Genomic DNA, 19,244 nt, shown 5'->3' on the forward strand with positions numbered 1-19,244 from the left:
AAGAATTGAGATGCCAACGAGGGGACTCAGAGAAGGCTTGCATACTGGGTGGGGAGACTCCCATCAGCCCCTCCCCCTGCAGGTCTTCCCACAGTGCCAGTAGGGAGACTTACACTCTCCAGGCTGGAGACTGGAGGATCTTCCACTGAAGAACCTGAACTACCCAAGGGGAAAAGACCTACAGACACTGACGTAAAGAGGTCACCTACCAAAAAGTTAATTTGCTACCTGATTAGCCTATAGTGAAGCCCATTTACTGATAAGCTTGGCCAATATAGAATCTTGTGGTTTCTTTTTATTTAGGGCCCCTCTCTTAGATATAAAAAAAAAAAATCAGCTAAGGGTCCTCAGACATTTGAATCAACCTTACACCATAAAAGAAAGAGAAGAAAAAGGTATATATACATTTTGAATAAATAGAGACAATGCAGGGGATGTAATGTATAGCATGGTGACTATAGTTAATAATATTGTTTTGCATAATTGAAAGTTGCTGAAAGAGTAGATGTAGAAGTTCTCAAAGGAAAAAAAATTGTAGTTATGTATGGTGATGATGTTAACTAGACTTATTGTGGTGATCATTTCACAATATATACAAATATCAAATCATTATGTTGTACATCTGAAACTAATATAATGTTATATGTCAATTATACATCAATTAAAAAAGAGACAATGCAGAAACAAAACTTTTTAAAAATCCTATAATTAAGGGGCACCTGGGTGGCTCAGTTGGTGAAGCATCGAACTTTTTTTTTTTTAAGATTTTATTTATTTATTAGAAAGCAGAAGCAGGGGGGTTGGCAGGCAGAGGGAAAGGGAGAAGCAGGCTCCCCACTGAGCAGGGAGCCTGATGTGGGGCTCCATCCCAGCGATCGTGACCTGAACCGAAGGCAGATGCTTAGCCAACTGAGCCACCCAGAGATCCCGTGAAGCACTGATTCTGAATTTCAGGTCAGGTCATGATCTGGGGTCTGGGATCGAGCCCTGCATTGGGCTCCCTGCTCAGCAGGGAGTCTGCTCAAGGATTCTTTCTCTCTCCCTCTGCTCCTCCCATCACTCATGCATTCTCTCTATATATAAAAATAAGTAAATAAATCTTTTTTAAAAACCTTATAATTAATATCCTCAAAAATATATGAGAAAAACATTCTGCCCATTTAATAGGTACAGAATGCTATTTTTTTTTTTAAGAAAAGAGAACATCCAAAAAGAAAAAAGAAGAAGGAGGAGGAAGTGGAGGAGGAGGAAATTTTTGGCATTTTTTCGAAGATAGAAGAGTGTCAGATAAAGTCAAGGAGGTCTGCCTTCTTCCCCACTCCCCCCCAAAACAAGAAAGAGACATGTTGAAGTAAAAGAGACCAGAAAAAGATGGTGGTGGAGAACATCAATCCAGGAGACCTGACATCAAATTAGTAGAAATTTCAGAGAAAAGAAAGAAGATTGGTGAGACGATATTATCAAATTAATAATAGAAAAAAAATACCAGGACACACATTTCTAGAGGAAAGGGCCCACTGTGCTCAGCATAATTAATGAAGGAGACAAAGGCACACCAAAGGTAAAGAGAAGATCCTAAAAGTTACCAGAGAGAACAATCAGGTAACATACAAAGGACTGGTGATCAGAATGGTATTGGACTCTCCAATAGTAACATTAGAAATTAGAGGACAGTGGAACAGTTGCTTCAAAATGATGAGGAAAAGTGATTATATTTTTTTATTTTTTAAATATTTTATTTATTTGTCAGAGAGAGCACAAGCAGGGGGAATGGCAGGCAGAGGGAGAAGCAGGCTCCCTGCTGAGCAAGGAGCCCAATGCAGGACTCCTGGATCATGACCTGAGCTGAAGGCAGATGCTTAACGGACTGAGCCACCCAGGCATCCCAGGGAAAATGATTTTATATTCACCTAAATTATCAACAAAGCATGTGGAAGCTGCTGGACGAGGGGTTCCGTCAAACAAAGAGTAAACCAAGAAACTAACAAAGACACACAAGATAAAAACAAACAAAAGGGAATCTGACATAGAAGAACGATGAAGGGAATTCCTAGGAAGAATGGGAAGTCCCGGGATGGCAGCACTGCAACAGGCCAGATTGGACTAGGATGACAGAGGACTCTAGGGCAAAGGCTTTGGTGGGGGAAAAGAAGAAGAAGAATGTAAATGATAGATTTTCCATCACATTGCTAAAAATTAAAAAGACCTATATAAAGGGAGACATCCCATGTTCTTTGATTGGAACACTCAATATTGTCAAGATGTAAATTCTCTGCTAATTGGAATAAAAAGAATATAGAGTCTAGAACTAGACCCACCCATATGTGAATCATCTGATGTTCTTTACACAATTCAATATGGAAAGAAAGATATTTTCAATAAGTGGTGCTGAAGCAACTGGATGGCCATATGGGGAAAAAATGAACTTGGACTCCTTCCTCACACCATACATCAAAATCTATTCAAGATAAGTAATAGATTGGAGCTCCTGGCTGACTCAGTCCGTAGAGCATGCAACTCCAGATCTAGGGGTCATGAGCTTGAGCCCCACATTGGGCATAGACTTTACTTAAAAAAAATCTTAAAAAAAAAAAAAAGATAAATAGTAGATCAAAATGTGAAAGCTAAAGCTATAAAGATTTTAGAAGAAAATGTACTAGAATATCTCCACACCTTTGGGATAGGCAAAGATCTCTTGGAAGGACACATAAGTCACAATCTATATAAAAAAGTTTAAAATTGATTAACTTCATCAAAATTAAGAACATCTATTCATCAAAAGACTATTAAGAAAGTGAAAAGGCAAGCCACATACTGGAATAAAATATTCTCCCCACATATATCTAATAAAGAACTCGTATCCAAAATATATGAAGAAATTCTAATTGATAATAAGATAATGCACTTTAAAAGTTGGACAAAGAACAATAGCTAGATTGTGGAAGGAGCCTAGATGCCCTTCAACAGACGACTGGATTGAGAAGATGTGGTCCATATATACAATGGAATATTACTCAGCCATCAGAAAGAACGATTACCCAACATTTGCAGCAACATGGACGGGACTGGAGGAGATTATGCTAAGTGAAATAAGTCAAGCAGAGAAAGACAATTACCACATGGTTTCACTCATTTATGGAACATAAGAAATAGCAGAAAGATGGGTAGGAGAAGGAAGGGAAGAATGAAGGGGGGTTAAACAGAAGGGGGAATGAACCACGAGAGACTGTGGACTCTGGGAAACGAACTGAGGGCTTCAGAGGGGAGGGGGGTGGGGGATTGGGATAGGCCGGTGATGGGTATTAAGGAGGGCACGTATTGTATGGAGCACTGGGTGTTATACGCAACTAATGAATCATGGAACACTACATCAAAAACTAAGGATGTACTGTATGGTGACTAATATAACATAATAAAAAATTATTAAAAATAAATAAAAGTTGGATAAAGAACTTAGGCACACCTTAAAAGATGTACAAATAACTAATAAGTACATGAAAAGATGCTCAACGTCATTAGTCATCGGGGAAGTACAAATTAAAACTACAATACCAGTACACCCCCATGAAAATGGCTAAAATTAAAAAGATTGACCATACTAAATATTGGGAAGGATGTGAAGCAACCAGAACTCGTGGACATTACTGGATGGAGTATAAAATGTCCCAACCACTTTGGAAAACGGATGTTTTCTTTCCAAGTTTAGCATACTCCTATCCCTTAATATAGAGATTTCACTCCTACGTGTACATCCAAGAGAAATGAGGGCAGACATCCAAAAAACACTAGTCCAAGAATATTCTTATCAGTTTTGCTTATAGTAGCCCTAAACTGGTAACGTTCCAAATGTCCATCAGCAGAACAGATAAGCAAATTGGGGTAAATTTATTCAATGATTGAAAAAAGGAATGAACTACTGAATGAAGTACACACATTATAGTGAGAGAAAGAAGCCTGACTCAAAAGAGGACACATGGTATTACTCCCTCTATATGAAGTTCGAGAATAGACAAAACCAATGTAGAGTGATGGAAGTCAGAAGAGTGGTTCTTCGGGTGGTAAGGTGCATGAGAGAACTCTCTGGGGTAACAGATATTGTATGTCCCGATCCAGGTACTGATCACAAGGGGCTATACATACATATATATAAAAGGTCAACGAACTGAAACTCAAGATTTGTGAACTTTGCTGTATGTAAATTATCCTTCAGTAAAGTACTGATTTAAAAAAAAAATAGCAGTATAAACTTGTTTTAAAACGTGGAAGCAAGTACCAAAAGAAACTGTGAAAACAAATTAAAAGTGGTTGCTGTTTTCTTCATAACCAACCTGTTAGTACTATTTAATTTTTCATGTGTTTGATAGTAAAAACTAATTTTTAAAAATTGCCTTCCACAAAATAGTTGGAGGGAAATGCCGTTATGCGATGTATAATAAGCATTGAGTAGCAATTTGCAATATGAAGGGGAGGAAGGAAGGGAAAAAGGAGGGAGGGTGGGAGGACAGACCCTGTTGCAGTGGTTGATACTTTGGTGACAGACACTGATCCAAGATGCACATTTTGAAGATTTCGCATCATTGACTACGTAGTTCACAAAATGCTGCCCTCTTCTCCACCAACTTTATGCCTTCCCCCCGCCCAAAGCACTGTGTTACCAAATGTCATGGATACCCAGAATCAAGGTGCTGGTCCCAAGCTGGCCATGTGACCTCAGGTGAGTCCCTTCACTCCTATAGGCTTTAGTGTTCATCTGAAAAGGAAACTGGAGAGCACGTGGTCTCATATGTCCCCTGAACCTATATTGCAAGGGTTCTAGCCTGTAGGTTTCCTGTTCTTCAAAATTTCAACCTGTATTTCCCCTTGGGACTTACCAGCTAAAGAGGTTTCACATAAAACATTTTCCAAGGAGCTGTGTCTGCCTTGGCCAGAGTCCTTGAGTTTGTCTGGGTGGTCTTTCGTGACATATTCCTCACCCCATTCTTTACCCTCCTTAGGCTGCCTCCACACACCAGATGAGAGATGGCTCTTGGGCTGGATATCAGCTGAGAGGCAAGACTTCAGGTTTTCTTCTGCTTCTGGAGTTGTTGGGTTCATTCCTGAAAAATAACACCTGCTGTCAAGATCTGACTTTTTTATAGACTGGTGATGGGTAGTAAGGAGGGCACGTATTGCATGGTGCACTGGGTGTTATACGCAACTAATGAATCATCGAACTTTACATCAGAAACCAGGGATGTACTGTATGGTGACTAACATAATATAATAAAAAATCATTAAAAAAAAGATCTGACTTTTAAAAAAAATTATATCTGTTATTAATTCTGAAATATTATGCCCCTGTTTGGGTACAAACTATCCCTCAAGGATTAAATGTATCAACTAAGGATTAAAAGTTTCCACAGTTGTAAAGGATTACCTCTGTCTGTTTCCGACTTATGCATCCTCTACTCTTTGTATGTAGTCTCTACTATATAATGCGTTTTTAAAAAGTAAATTTATAAAATACTATAATTAATTTGTAGTAAGTATGCATGGACTTCCTGTATCTCCTTCCTCTTAGGCGAGCACACCAGGGGACAAAATACAGAGGAAGAAAGATGCCAAAAACAATGCTTTCTTTTGCAATTTGTCTTCCTTGGCCCCGATAATGGTAAGTTGCAAAAAGAAAGGAGGAATGGAGGGAGGGAAGATGAAATAATTTATAAAATACTGGTGAATTGTCTATTAAGTAAATAACTTTTAAAGTAAATAAACTATAAAATGTGTCCGTAGAAAACTTATGCCATGCTACGTATACCTGTGAGTTTCTCAGCAAATATTATTTCATTGGTAATTGATGTGAGCCAGAAAGAACCAAGAATACTGGTTTTGTCTTAAACATCTCCACCCCTTCTCTCTCCTTGGTTTAACTGAGTCACTGACTTACTCTACTATACATCTTGGCATCTTAGTAACCATAGTGCTTTATCTTGCCTGAATTCTTTCAAGCCTGGTTTGTGACTAAGGGACTAGAAGCAGGGAAGATGGAAGCAGGGAAAGGGTAGAATTGCTAGAAGAGAAGAGAACTAAAAACAGAGCTGCTTACCAGGACCCATCATCCCCTTCACATTACTGTCTGCTACATGCATGGATCTGGACTCTTGGGCTGCAGAGAAAGGGAAGCTTTCAATCAGTATTCACTCCACTAACAGGGCTGGCACTTTCAATGAGCCAGACACTGGGGACAGCTGGCAGTTTATTGAAGAAGACAGAAGAGCCAAAAATAAAATAAAATTTCAATATAGTGGCAAGCACTATTCTCCCATTTGTAAGAAGATACGATGAGTGGCACTTACATGTGTAAACTGCACACAGTAAGACCTAAATTATTGTCTAACTATGACGGTGAGGATGGTGATGATGAGAAGAGCCAGAATGAGGCTGTTCTAATGTAAGTCAGACCCTGTCACTCCTCTGCTTAGCCCTCCAATGGCTTCTCGGGTCAGCGTTAAAGCCAAAGGCTTTATAATGACCGTAAGGCCCTAAAATATCTGCCCCCTTCTGTGCCTGCTGTTTCCTTCTTTTCTTAAAACCGCATCTCCTATTGTCTCTCTTGTTCACTCTGCTTTAGCGCCACTGCTCCAACTTGAACATCTCAGTGATGTTCCCGCTGGGACGTTGCCACGGGCTGTTCCCTTTCTTCCCCTCCGTATGCATAAGCTCACATCCTCACTTTCTTCAGCTCTTTACCTGGCACCCTCTCTAAAATTACACCTGTGTTTCCTTATTGTTCTCCTTATCATTAACATACTGCACATTTTATCTATCTTGTTCATTGTCTGCTTCCTTCAGAACAAAGGCTCCAAGATGGCAGAAATGTTTGTTGTTTAGTTCATTACTATCTCCCACCATCTACATCAGCACCTTGGGTGATGGATGGATAGAAGGAAAGACAAACGGGTAGTGGGACAGTCAACACCTTAACCGCAATCTCATGAAAGACCTTAAGCCAGAGGCACCCACAGATTCCTGACTCAGAGAAACTATAACATAATGGATGTTTGCTATTTTAAGCTACTGAATTTTGGAGCAATAAGCAAAAATTGCACCATTTTATAATTAACAGTTGGTAACCTAACCCTTTCTAAAGTGTGGCCCTTAGATCCTGAGTTTTAACATAACCTACCACCAATCATATCCAGAATGTCTTATTATGGCACATTATTCCCAAATTCTGTGGAAACTCAATTGAATAAGCTATGTTATATAAGCTATGTCTGTTATAACGGAAGGAAGGAGGAGTTGCCACCACACGGCTCACTGAACTCCATCTGAGCACTTTGCAAATATAATTTTTAATCTTTTATCTTGTGAACATGTTCAACTTCCCCAGACCAGGCACTGATCTGACCTCTACTTTCCAAGGCCATCCTGTATTCTTGCCTAATAAGACCATCCTTCTATGTCCTGTTCCTCGTGACATGGAGCAAAGAAAATAGAACCACCTGTGATGAACCCACTCATTCCCCAGATGGATCAGTGAGTTTTCCCGCACTGCACCTATCAGTCTCTAAAGTAACTACTCAAAGAGGTAAAAAACAAAACAAAACAAAACTACAAAGAAGAAAAGCAGATCCATACTTTGAAGTTATACTGATTAAAAGCCGTCTGATTTAGATTTTTTAAATTTAGTTATTCAAAACACATTTATCGTCTAGGAATATATTGTGCCTTAAGGCAGAATGGTAGAAAACCACCAGCCCTGCCCCAGAGGAGCTTACAATTGGTTGAGAAGTCCTTGAGCCTCTTTTGGAGGCTTTCTATATGTGACCAAAACATTTTTTTAAAAAAGAGGACAATTCTTCTAAACAACGTTAATATCTCCGTTCAATCTCCGGCATATAAGGTGCTTTGCTAGACATTGCTGAGCATACAAAGATGTAGCAAACATGTAGCCAGACATGGTTACAGATGGAGGTAACTGGATGGAAAACCAGTTTCTTTAGCACTGCCCAGGAACAGTTTTCTAGCATCTGTTCTCTCATCCCTCAGATCAGCGGTGCGGCTAGTGATTGTCCACCGACAGACAGCACCAGCTCTGGTTATCCAGAGGAAGAGGGGTACAGAGTTACACTGCCACTGACATCACTGCCTGCCAGTTAAGACAGATGTGATTTTCTCATATCAGTGACACCCCGCTGAAAAAAAAAAGCAGAACACCCAATTTTATGCTAAGAATACGCCTTTAAAATGTCTATGCAGAGACAAGGATTGAGAAGTAATGTGGAAAATAAAACGAGTTATTAGAGTGAATAATTTTTTTAACATTTTTCTACTAAGGTTAGTATCTGAAATTTAGAAAACTCAGATAAGTATCTTCCCAAAAAAGAAAATCTTTTAAAATTGGGCAGATTCTCTTGGTCTCTTAGGATCCGCTGGAGTCTTTTTTTTTTTTTTTTAAAGATTTTATTTATTATTTGAGAGAGAGAGAATACAAGCAGGGGGAGTGGCAGGCAGAAGGAGAGGGAGAAGCTGACTCCCTGCTGAGCAAGGAGCCTGATGTGGGGCTCGATTCCAGGACCCCGGGACCATGACCTGAGCTGAAGGCAGACACTTAACCGATTGAGCCACCCAGGTGCCCCAGGATCCTCTTGATTCTTATAAATTCCAGTTACAGGAGAAAAAATTCTGAGTAATACATCATTTTCCTATATAAGGATAGAGGACATAAACACATTCTCACTATTACGTAAGCTCTAGGAATCAAGGGAAAAGGCTTGGCTAATTCAATATGATTTGCAAACCGTACCTTTTTCATAGGCCTGAGAAGGCAGCAGGTTTGTAAAGTCCTCGCTTGGAAGAACAGGCTCAGGGATATTGATTGAACGGAAAGGACTTCCTTGTGCTTGAGCAGGCCCAGCCTGTGAGCCATGTTCCTCTTTTTGAGTTTTCCTGAGGAAGGAAAACAGAGGGTCTTAATGCCTGATGGGTTAAGAAGAGCATCAGTTCAGAATAATTCAAGAAAAATTCTGAATTATCAGGTTGAACCATACAAAAGTGCCGTTTTTGTAAATTAAAAAGTTAGATATTAGCAATTCTTAGGGTTCAACTTGAGTCATCACCAAAGCTGGAGAAAAAATTTCAAATACATACAAGTTGCATCCTAATTGTAATATCTATATTTTTGTTTTTCTGTCCCTGGCTTCTTTGTCATCAGGATCCGTACAGAGTTTACAAAGATGACAATCTGCTTGGAGTGATCTGCACTCACTTAACAAAGCAACACAAAGGTACCGGGAAGCAGGAGGTCTTCAACCACAAACAACGAGCCATCTTTCAGGGTCACACAAATACTGTTGCCATATTTCTATTTTAAATTTGATCATTTAAAAACCTACAACAATAATGATTATTTATGTTTAATGGTGAAACTTAATTGATTCAACCTGGTGGAGTTATTAACCTAAATGTATTTTCAATGGTAGAAGTAAACTAGTAGTAACATGAGAGAAATTTTAGAAAACTAATTAAAAAAAGATCTTGAGTGACCCCACTATCTTAACACAACAATCACCATTTTTGAGTGGATCTTTCTGGTTGTTATTTTACATGTTTTTACAGTTGAATTCTGCATGTCATCTTATATCATTTTCATTTTACTTCCTGTTGTATTGAGCACATTTTCCGTGTAATAGTTACCATCCATTTTTAAGTGTAACCCGTCTTTATGACTCTAGAACCTCCGTCACATGCTGACCCGCAGATCCCAGCAGTATGTAGCCAGTTAGCTATCTGCCGATAGGGGGAGAAGGTGTTCTCGGTGTCACTGTACAAGCCACAGTTTATTTGTTTGCCATTGGCCAATTTTGTGTAACACACTCACTTGGCTTTAACTTTCCGAGATTCCCTTCGCTTTTCCTGCTGAAGCTGTTCAATTTTCTGTTGCATTTCTTCTTGCTTGGAAGTGATGGCCTGAATCATTGACATGGCATTGCTCAGCTCTTCCTGAAAAATAGGAATTGATACATACTGAATCTGGTAAAAGGGGCGAAAGGATATAACATGATACCTAGTACATGGTAAGATTTTAATACATAGTTGTTGAATGAATGATAGATGAACGTCTTATTTCTATTGTGATCTATAATTTTAACACAGAGATCCAAGAAAGAAAAACATGAGATAGATTTTTTTTTTCCGTGATAATTAGTGAATGGGCCAGAGGGAAAATTCTTTTATTTGACTGCTACATGAAAAGGTGTTTTCTGCTGTGACTAAGACCAAGAACCTCTCTGTTTAGCCGGGGAAAAGAAGAGGAGCCTACCTTGAAATAGTTTAACGAATTCTTCATCTCGGTAACTTTTTCTTCCATGGAACATCGGCAGCTCTTAACCTTCTCTTCCAAAGCATATTCTCCATGTTGAATTCTTGACAGTTCTTGCATCGCTTCCGTGAAACCAGTTTTGAGTTCAGAGGCCAAGGCCTGCAACTAAAGATAATCACCAAGAGTGAGTTCAGTTTACTACAAACTATTATAAATACTACCACTGGCCCCTTGAATGTTCATTTTGTTTAAGAAACCAGGCTCCTGAAAACCTACAGACCTCATTTACTGGTAGACTAAAGTTTAGACAACATAAGGCAACCTTGGTCCCACTCTTTTAAGGAAAAGAGGGTCTTTTTTATATAGCACATGCCAAAGCTCAATAGTGACAAGCAAGCAAACAGTTAAGTTCACAGGTGCTCCTGTGAGCAACTCTTTATTCTAACACCTTTGATTAAAATGAGATTTACTTGAAAAGCAACATATGCTTGTGAAAGACCATCTTGATCCAGTAACTCTTTGAATCCCATGAAAGAAGGGATGGGTCATATTATCCCTGGTATTATAGAAAGTGAAGAAATTCAGTTGTTTTTCCCTTAAAAAATTAAATGATAAGAAGAGTAATAAATAGGCATATCTGAGAATCTCTTTGAAAGGGAAGAGGCTTCCTGTATATGTATATATATGAATGTTGGATGATGTGGAAAAGGAGAAAATGACGTTTGTATTTGAGTGACAGGAGCTCAGCACACTGTTGATAGTGATGTTGAATTATCTTCAGGAGTCAAGCCTGGTCGTGTAGGAGCGCACACATTGGACTTCTGTTGTCAACTTCCACAGCATGAAAAAGTATCAATTTTGGAGTCAGATAGGGTACAAATATCCTAGCTCTCTCCTGGGAGAAGTAAGACCTCAGGCAAGTTGGTTAACCTCTTTGTAGCAGTCTCCTCCTGCATAAAATAACTACTGTGACGCCTCTTTCACAGGCCTGACTGGAGAGTTCAATGAATACATTTAGGCAGGCTTCCTGCCACAGTGCATGCTTGGTACATAGAAGGTATTCAAGAAGTTTTAATTCTTCTCCCGCTTTACGTGGCACATCAAAATGTTAAGCACAAACAGAAACGTGGAGAAAATGGAGCCCTTCTAAAGTTCAGGGGTTTTTTATTGAACAAATGAAAAAAAGCATTTTCAACAGACAGAAAGTTAAGATAATAATAACAAGAAGATAATAACATTACTTTCTGAAAATTCATGATCTTACACTCCGCTAAGAAGAGGAACTCCTAGCCCCAGTTCTCTCTTTAAAACAGAACTTTTGACAACATTAACAAAATTCCTTCCAATGTGTACTTCTAAACATTTTCAGAATCTGGTTATCCAAAATGATTCCAGTTCACAATGACACCTCCCACTATAAAATGACTTGGTCTCCTACACCACATTTTTAAAATATAGGGTTTTGTGGTTCACTGTGCCGCACAAAGGTTTCTTTCAAGGGCCAGGAATAGAGAAAAATAAGTGGAACCAAAGAGATCATTCTGAGGAAAAAAGCAGGACCTGCCAAGTGTTCAGACTGGAAGCCTGAGAAACGCCATGAGCAATCTGTGTTTTGCTCTAGTCATTTTTAATTTTAATTAATCTTTGTGGTGGATCTTAGTACATGTCCTAATCTAGTCATCGTAATGGATTAAATCACCAGGTCAATTACCTTTGATCTGGTCATTCTCTTTATGTAAATTCATCTTCAGTGAACAAAATAAACAAAATCGCCGGCAATATAATACCAAAAGAAAATTTGTGCAAGTTTTAAAATTGAAGGAAGGAAACCTGACACTCATTCAGGTGCTCTGAAATAAACTCAAGTTTCCTGTTTGAAAAAAAAGGGAACCACTATCCGACAGAAATAGGTTTCATTATCACTGCTCCCTAAGGTGGATGTGTGGAGTTTTCCCCAGGAACCAAAAGACAGCAGTAGGATCCCCTACCCCGAGTCTTCCCTAACAGCCAGATTATATTGGGACTTTGGGGATTTTGAGACCATTTTAAGCTATGAGCCCATTTCCTTCCCATATATTATTTTAAACCCCTTGGGTACCTGCCACCGAAGTAACACTACTGCCTGACACAAACAGCTTCACAACCACTGATGAGCAAGGGAGGGGATGCCATATGTGAGCACAATGACACCTGAAGCAGCACGTCGCTTTGAAGATGGCGTGGGGCTCAGTATCGTTAGCTGCTACTGACTGGTTTTCCAGGACCAACTGGCCATTCCTTGTGATTAAAAAATGCTCTCTCTTCAGCTCTCTCATTTGACAGCCCACAGCCCACCCCAAGGATTAGAAATGGGTGTCTACCTTGTTCTCCAGCGAGTTGAACACGTTCCTCATCTCGTTGATTTTTTCATGAAGCTGCTCTAGAGAGGTTATGATCCCTCCATCCTGCCGCTGGAGGCGGGTTCCCACCGGAGGCAGGTTCAGGGAAGACTTGTACTTCGAAGCCTAGGGTACCACAGAGGGCATCTTAGGCTCAAAGAAATAGGGGAGAGGAGTCCGAATTCTTCCTATTTCCTGTTCTTAATTTCTGTTTCTCAATTTTCTTTACTTTCTTGGCTTCTTAACTCTTCTCAAGGTGAGTTTTAATCAATGTCTTCCCATCATTTTCCACCAAAGATCCCTCAAACTAAATTTTCATAAATTATGCAAGTCGTTCCAACTTGTTTTTCACACAGACTTGTCCTTCAATATGTTCCATTATCAAGGTCAAAGTCTACTCTGAGGCCCACTCAGGGGACTGGGCCCGAGCCTTGAGATCCCTGCTAAGTCATAAATGTCAAGATTTGAGAAAGCTCCACAAGGCAGGCCAAATGCCTACAACACCTGACTACAGGCTCTTAGAAGCAGCACATGATGGCAAGGATGCCAACATCATTGCTTTGGTTTCCCCCGACACTGGGGTTTGTACAGAGGAAACATCGTCTTTCTGCCAGTTTTTATCTTCTTAATTTTAGGCCTCTTTATTAATCCCCAGAAATATGATAATTTAGAACAAAAAGTGGGCAGCAAGTTGTTCGAACGGTCAAGAGTAGATTTCCCAAATATACTCCTCTACAGTCCCTGCAGAAGTTGACCCTTAATGTCATTCTTACAGGGCACTGCCGAAGCTGATATGAAGCATGGCGTGCTGGAAATTTCTCTTATCAATCCCTGGATGCACCACAGACCTAGTAGAATTAATTTCTCTGGTGTTGGAAGATACTCCTTAATGGCAAAAAGAGACTGAGGCTTGAAAAGGACTTAAAAATCCTAGAAAACTTTCAATGGCAATTTTAATGATGAAACCTATTACTGTAAGACTGGTTCCCATAATTTTTCAGTTAGGGGTCCTTTTGCACATAACTCATTTTCTTAAATTATTTTCATTACAGAGAAAAAGGAAAAAGAAAAAAATCACTTCAGATCTCCCTACTTGAATACAACCGCAAATGTGTTGGCACATTTCCTTCTGTTTTGTTCTATGAATGTAAGTGGATACATTTATATGGTTGAAATCATACTACAGATATATTTTGATCCTGTCCCCCCTTTACTGCCAAACATTGTTATAAACCCTTCCTATAGCCTTCGAATTTTTTCTAAGTGTCTATTTTTAATGGTTACTGGATATTCCATCCTATGGATGTGCCAGAGTTCATCCACCCATTCAGTTTTCTTAGAAATTAATGTTTGTAATTTTTCAACATTATAAATAATGCTGACATATAATGCTTTTTGTTTAAAGCTTGGTATGTATTTCAGATTATTTCCTTAGGATAAATTCCTAAATATGAAATTACTGTGAGTTTAAGGACGTTGGGTAGTATTTGACTCAAAGGGCTAAATTAGTGTATTTAGAAAAACATGTCTTGGACAAAATATATAAAACATAAGTAGTACAAATGGAGGGGGCTGCAATGCTTACATTCCTACAGGTGAGCCAGAAACACAGTTGGAATTTACATCATTAGAGGGGAGTTGAGCTAGGACCAAATGGTGCAGTTACCACATCTGTTGCCCTGATTGTGGGACCCCACCCCCATTTCTCACATTAACGAAATCTTATTTTAAAAATCCATGTGCAAAGGAAGTAATCAGTCTGAAGGAACACAATCTGACTCTGGAAAAGAGATTGGGTGAAATCTGAGAGGCCTATGTGCAGTGAACAAAGAATGAGAGAAAAGCGGGGTAGACTTGGATTCAAATAAAAGGCAATATGAGCCAAGGAGCCATCAGTGCATCCACACAGATTCACTGGTTCTGGTGATAATTCTGGAATGCACTGGGAGATGGTAGTGCTCACTCTCCTGTTGGCTCCCGGGACCTGATTTGGGGTCAATGTACCTTACTCACCAAGGAGGTCAAATCCATCCAAAGAGCAGGAGTTAATTAGAGTTTTGAACATTTTAACACTTTTACTGTATTTTAGCTAATAAGTTTTGTAAAAGTTTCCACCAATTTACACACACTCATCAGAACTAAATATTATTAATTATTTTATTATTTACTAATCAGATTGTCATAAGCTTCAAAAGCCTCAATCTTCTCTCCTACTTATTAGCTATCTGTAATTCTACTTTGGTAAATTGTCTGCGTCCTTTGCCCATACTCTTCTGAGGTCTCAGAAGTTTCTTTTTTTACTGACTTATATTAACTATTTATATATCATTAAACCCTTGTGATAGTCTTTGTAAGAATTTTTCCCCATTTTGTTATTTGCCTTTGAATTGATTGAAAATATATCTATGTTGGGAAATTTTTGAATTATGATATGGGTGAAATCTCTAGCCCTTTCCTTTGTGATTTCTTCCAGTGCTCTTTTACTTAGACATTTCACATCCAGAGACAAGAAAAATTCTCACTAATTCTCAACTTTTATAGTTTGATTTTTAAATTTCCAGCCCTTTAATCCATTTTTGAGTTTATTTTGATTAGGCTATGAAGTAAGGATCTCTTCTTTTTTGTCCCAAAGAAGAACCAGACAATTTTCCAAACTCATTTGACACCAGACTAAATGACTGCATCAGGTCTCTTGGCTCAAAGCAATATACACATCTTGCAGATATTCATTCATTCATTTAACTAATATTTATTGAATATGTGTTATATTCCAGGCACTGTACTTTATGCTGAGGATACAACAGAGAGCAAAATGTACTAAATCCCTGCCCTTGGAGCTTACATTCTAGAGAAGGAAACAGACAATAAAAAAATAAATAAACAAGATAATATTAACTATAATTTCAGGTAGGGATGGGGGTCTATTAAGAAAATAAAATAGCAAATGGCTAAAACATCATATTTTCTTCAAATTTCTTATTTTGCTCTCCCTTTTTGGTATAGATTGTATTCTATTATAGTTAACCTCTCCCTGTTTCCCTCCTTCCTCTTCCTCCTCTTCTTTCTTTACTTCTCCTTCATCTTCTTTTGGTAAGTGTTGCTTGGAGTAAACAGACTGGGGTTTAGGAAGCATTCTTTTAAAACAAGGATGGGGTTATAATCACAGCATCATAGAGGTCACATAGAACAACTTCACTTCCACTGCTTCATTTGTTCCACTGCGAACAGATGTACTTGGATTTGTGATACAATAAGAGAATGAGGCCACCCCTCACTGCCGCTATATTTAGCCAACATTCAGGGAGTGACCTACATAAAATCTATAATAGACTTTAAATCATTCCTAAGTTTAAAGACATACTCACAGTCATTCCAATGCCATACACAGGTCAGATGTGAACAGAGGGGAGGTGGGCAGGGAAGGCATTTGGAGGTCGTGGACAAATGAGGCATCAAATCAGCACTGAGTGAAGACTCACTCCTGCTCCCAGGCCTTTGTTCAAGCTGGTCCCTCTGCTTGAAACACCCTTCCCCATATCCACTTACCAAATGACCAGTCTGTCCTTAAATGCCTGGTTCAAATCCTTCAGCCAATATTCATTCATCCCTCCACCACATCGGTGCCTCTGTTGTAATCCTTCCAACAGCCTACCTGTTTGAGTTATTCATTGCATGTGTTTTCCAGGTACCGGACATTTAAAAATCAGTTGCAACTGTCTGTTGCATCTGTTTTATTTCTCATTAGACCAAGCAGTTGATTTTACACATAGTAACTTCTCAATAAATATGTATTAAATTGAAATGAGGCTATTTCCTCTATCCCTTCCCACTGCTGGTCTTGGTCTAGGAGCATCACAATTACAAAAATGTTTTCATAATCCTGTGTTGGTTCACCCTGATTGGCCCACAGCATTGATTTCTTACGTGAGATTTCTGGGAACTAGTTGTTATTTTCACCTTACTATCACTTAAACTCAACAAATCTAAATAACATTTCTCCTAAAACTCTCCACTCTTCTGGATTCCTATAGCTCTTTTCAGAAGACCACTCTTTATCCTTACCAAAGCTTAAAACTTTACAGCCAACTTTGAAATCACTCTTTCTCCCAGCCCCCACTGAGCGCTGCTAGTTCTTTCTTCCCTCTCCTGCATTCCAGATAACAGTGCCTTAACTCTAGAGGGGAGCATGGATTTTCCTAGCCCAAGCTTCTTTTATATTACAAATTATATCAGAATAAACATCCATGATTTTTAAGGACAGAATTTTACTTTAAATTTGCATTTAGAAGATAGACCCCAAATAAATACTGTGTGAAAGCCAAAGCAGCCCCATATGACCCTTGTTGCAAACATATTATAAAATGTTTTACAGAATTTTTATCTTCCTTGGAAATTAAATTATTTCCATTGTTTAAAGGGAGCTTAACATTTTTTCGATCACCCTACATGAACATCTGCAGTGTTAACCCCCTTTCAGTCCTCAATTCTCCCTGCTGAAATAGGAAACCAAGAAAAACAGAGCTTGCTCTCTCCTTCCTCTCAGCACAGCGTCATGGCCAGAATGATGGTGGTGACAGGCAAGGAAAGTGGAGTGAACGTGGGAGTCGTGCTGTAATTTAGAACCTGGATAAGCTGTCCTTCACTCAACAGTTTTCTCAAAGGTGCGACATGAGCAGCACTCTCTGCCCCTTCCTACCTCATGGTCCTGGTAAGTGAATCAAGGCAATGACGGATGTGCAGGCACTTGTGAGTACTAGAAAACTTTATACGTAAGCGACAGTCATCACTATCACAGGAGTGTTCAAAACGATCTAGTTGTCTTTACCTGGTAAATCTGCGTGGAAGGGTTATTCATCGGCATATGTTCATTCTCTCCTGTAGGAAGAAAGAGCTTTGTTCAAAGAACACGACTCATTCTGTCCCTATCCTTTTCACACACATGCAGGGAGTCAGGGGACTCATAGGATCTTAAATCTGTGGTTGCATGACAAGAAACCAATGATACAAGAATTAAATATAAGCTGGTGTAAGTGGTTTCTATATTCACATCTTAATGACCTAACCATATCTCCCTGATACAACTCTTACAGTAAAAAACAAAGCAAAACAAAGCCAAACATGTTCTACCACAGTGGGGAAGTTTCTCAACCAAACTGAATGATTAGTGAACATTAACCAACCAGAAGGGAAGGCCCATGAAGGGTTTCCCTCATGTTCTTGGGGCTGACAGGAGTTTACTTGAGGGGGTAGTTCTATACTCAGGAAGGCTACACCAGACACTTGTCCAGTTGTCACTCTGTTGTTCTCAGGAAGCCTGCATAAAATGTCCTTGCCAAACTTCTAAGCTCTCTCCTGTCACTGCCCAGTTCCGCTAAGGTAACCTTACTCTCTTCCTGGGCAAGAGGGTGGGTAAAGGGAATTATCACTGGAAAGATTCTGGGAAGGATGCAGGCAAAAAGAAAAGAATATTGGCAACCCCAGATACTGTGAAACGCAGGGCAAATACAAAGGACGTAGTAGGTTATAAAAACCACTTACAAACCAGGGAAAAAAAGGTTGGCTTAGTACCTTTCAGAACCATATTGGCTGGCCATGAAGACAGAACAGCCCATGTAAACATGCAGCTCATTGCTCATCCACTTATTATAGTTCCATTGTGCCACCTTGTATGAATCAAACAGTTTATAGATGAAAGCACCGGTTGCACGTATTTGGTTGTATGGATGTGTATATTGTTTTCTGAAGACATGCTGGTATAGAAAACCCTTCCTTAGAGGAATACATAACCTCATCCCAGAACTTACACAGACAGAAGGCTGTTCCTATAAAATCCAGGTGGTTTGAGATCACCAAAACTCCTCACACAAGCTTGGGTAGAGATTACTTAGCCTGTTTTATACTGTGTCCCAACAGCCTGGTATCGTGGCAAGAACCAGAACATGAGAACAGAAACCAGGCTCCCAGATCAAACTTTGACATTTTGTGATTGTAGCCTAACTCCTCTATGAATGTTTCCTTATCTGTAAATTGGAGATGATAACAAAACTATTTCTATATGGTTAATTCTATATGGTAAAGATAAAAAGAGAGCACTTACGTGCTAACATAACTTAGGCTAACCTAGAAGGTGTCGGATGTTTATTAGTTGAATCTGTATCTTGGCCTTATTCAGCAGCTTGTTCTGAAGCAAGTCTTAAATTTATTGCTAAGAAAAATTAGGTAACTACTCAGACCAAATTATATATATAGCATTTCCTGTTTCTCCAGCACCAAGTCTCTGCTCTTCATGGTCATTATATGATGATAAGGAGATGAGAATAGTCAAGGCAACATATTATCATGTTTTGATACAATGGCAAGAGAAGACTGAAACCTACATTTCTTAAATCCCGAGATCTAAAGCAAGACATAGGAAAAATCTAACCTTGCTTTGTTTTGGTCTTTTCCATGGTGCCTGTTGCTTCTTTCCTCCAGCTGATTCTTCAACATTACATCCTCATTGTCCCTGGATCAGGCCACCCCTTCTTCTCTGGACCTGGCAGTTAAAATCAAGAATAAGGGAT

The 19,244-nt window shown here is 39.2% G+C and overlaps 1 protein-coding gene across 1 annotated transcript in view; it reads right to left on the reverse strand.

The window, feature by feature from the left end:
* Positions 1 to 17,536, reverse strand: part of ARHGEF33 (Rho guanine nucleotide exchange factor 33) — a 46,651-nt gene extending 29,115 nt beyond the window's left edge. Inside the window, exons 1-7 of the mRNA XM_057308961.1 lie at positions 17,507 to 17,536; positions 12,664 to 12,807; positions 10,304 to 10,468; positions 9,863 to 9,984; positions 8,789 to 8,931; positions 6,086 to 6,145; positions 4,872 to 5,096 (exon numbers count right to left, since the gene is read on the reverse strand). Coding sequence (XP_057164944.1) covers positions 4,872 to 5,096; positions 6,086 to 6,145; positions 8,789 to 8,931; positions 9,863 to 9,984; positions 10,304 to 10,468; positions 12,664 to 12,807; positions 17,507 to 17,536 — 889 coding nt within the window. The remainder of the gene's footprint in view (positions 1 to 4,871; positions 5,097 to 6,085; positions 6,146 to 8,788; positions 8,932 to 9,862; positions 9,985 to 10,303; positions 10,469 to 12,663; positions 12,808 to 17,506) is intronic.
* Between the last annotated feature and the right edge of the window lie 1,708 nt (positions 17,537 to 19,244).

Source organism: Ursus arctos, unplaced genomic scaffold, assembly GCF_023065955.2.
Source record: "Ursus arctos isolate Adak ecotype North America unplaced genomic scaffold, UrsArc2.0 scaffold_8, whole genome shotgun sequence".
Taxonomy (NCBI): Eukaryota; Metazoa; Chordata; class Mammalia; order Carnivora; family Ursidae; genus Ursus; species Ursus arctos.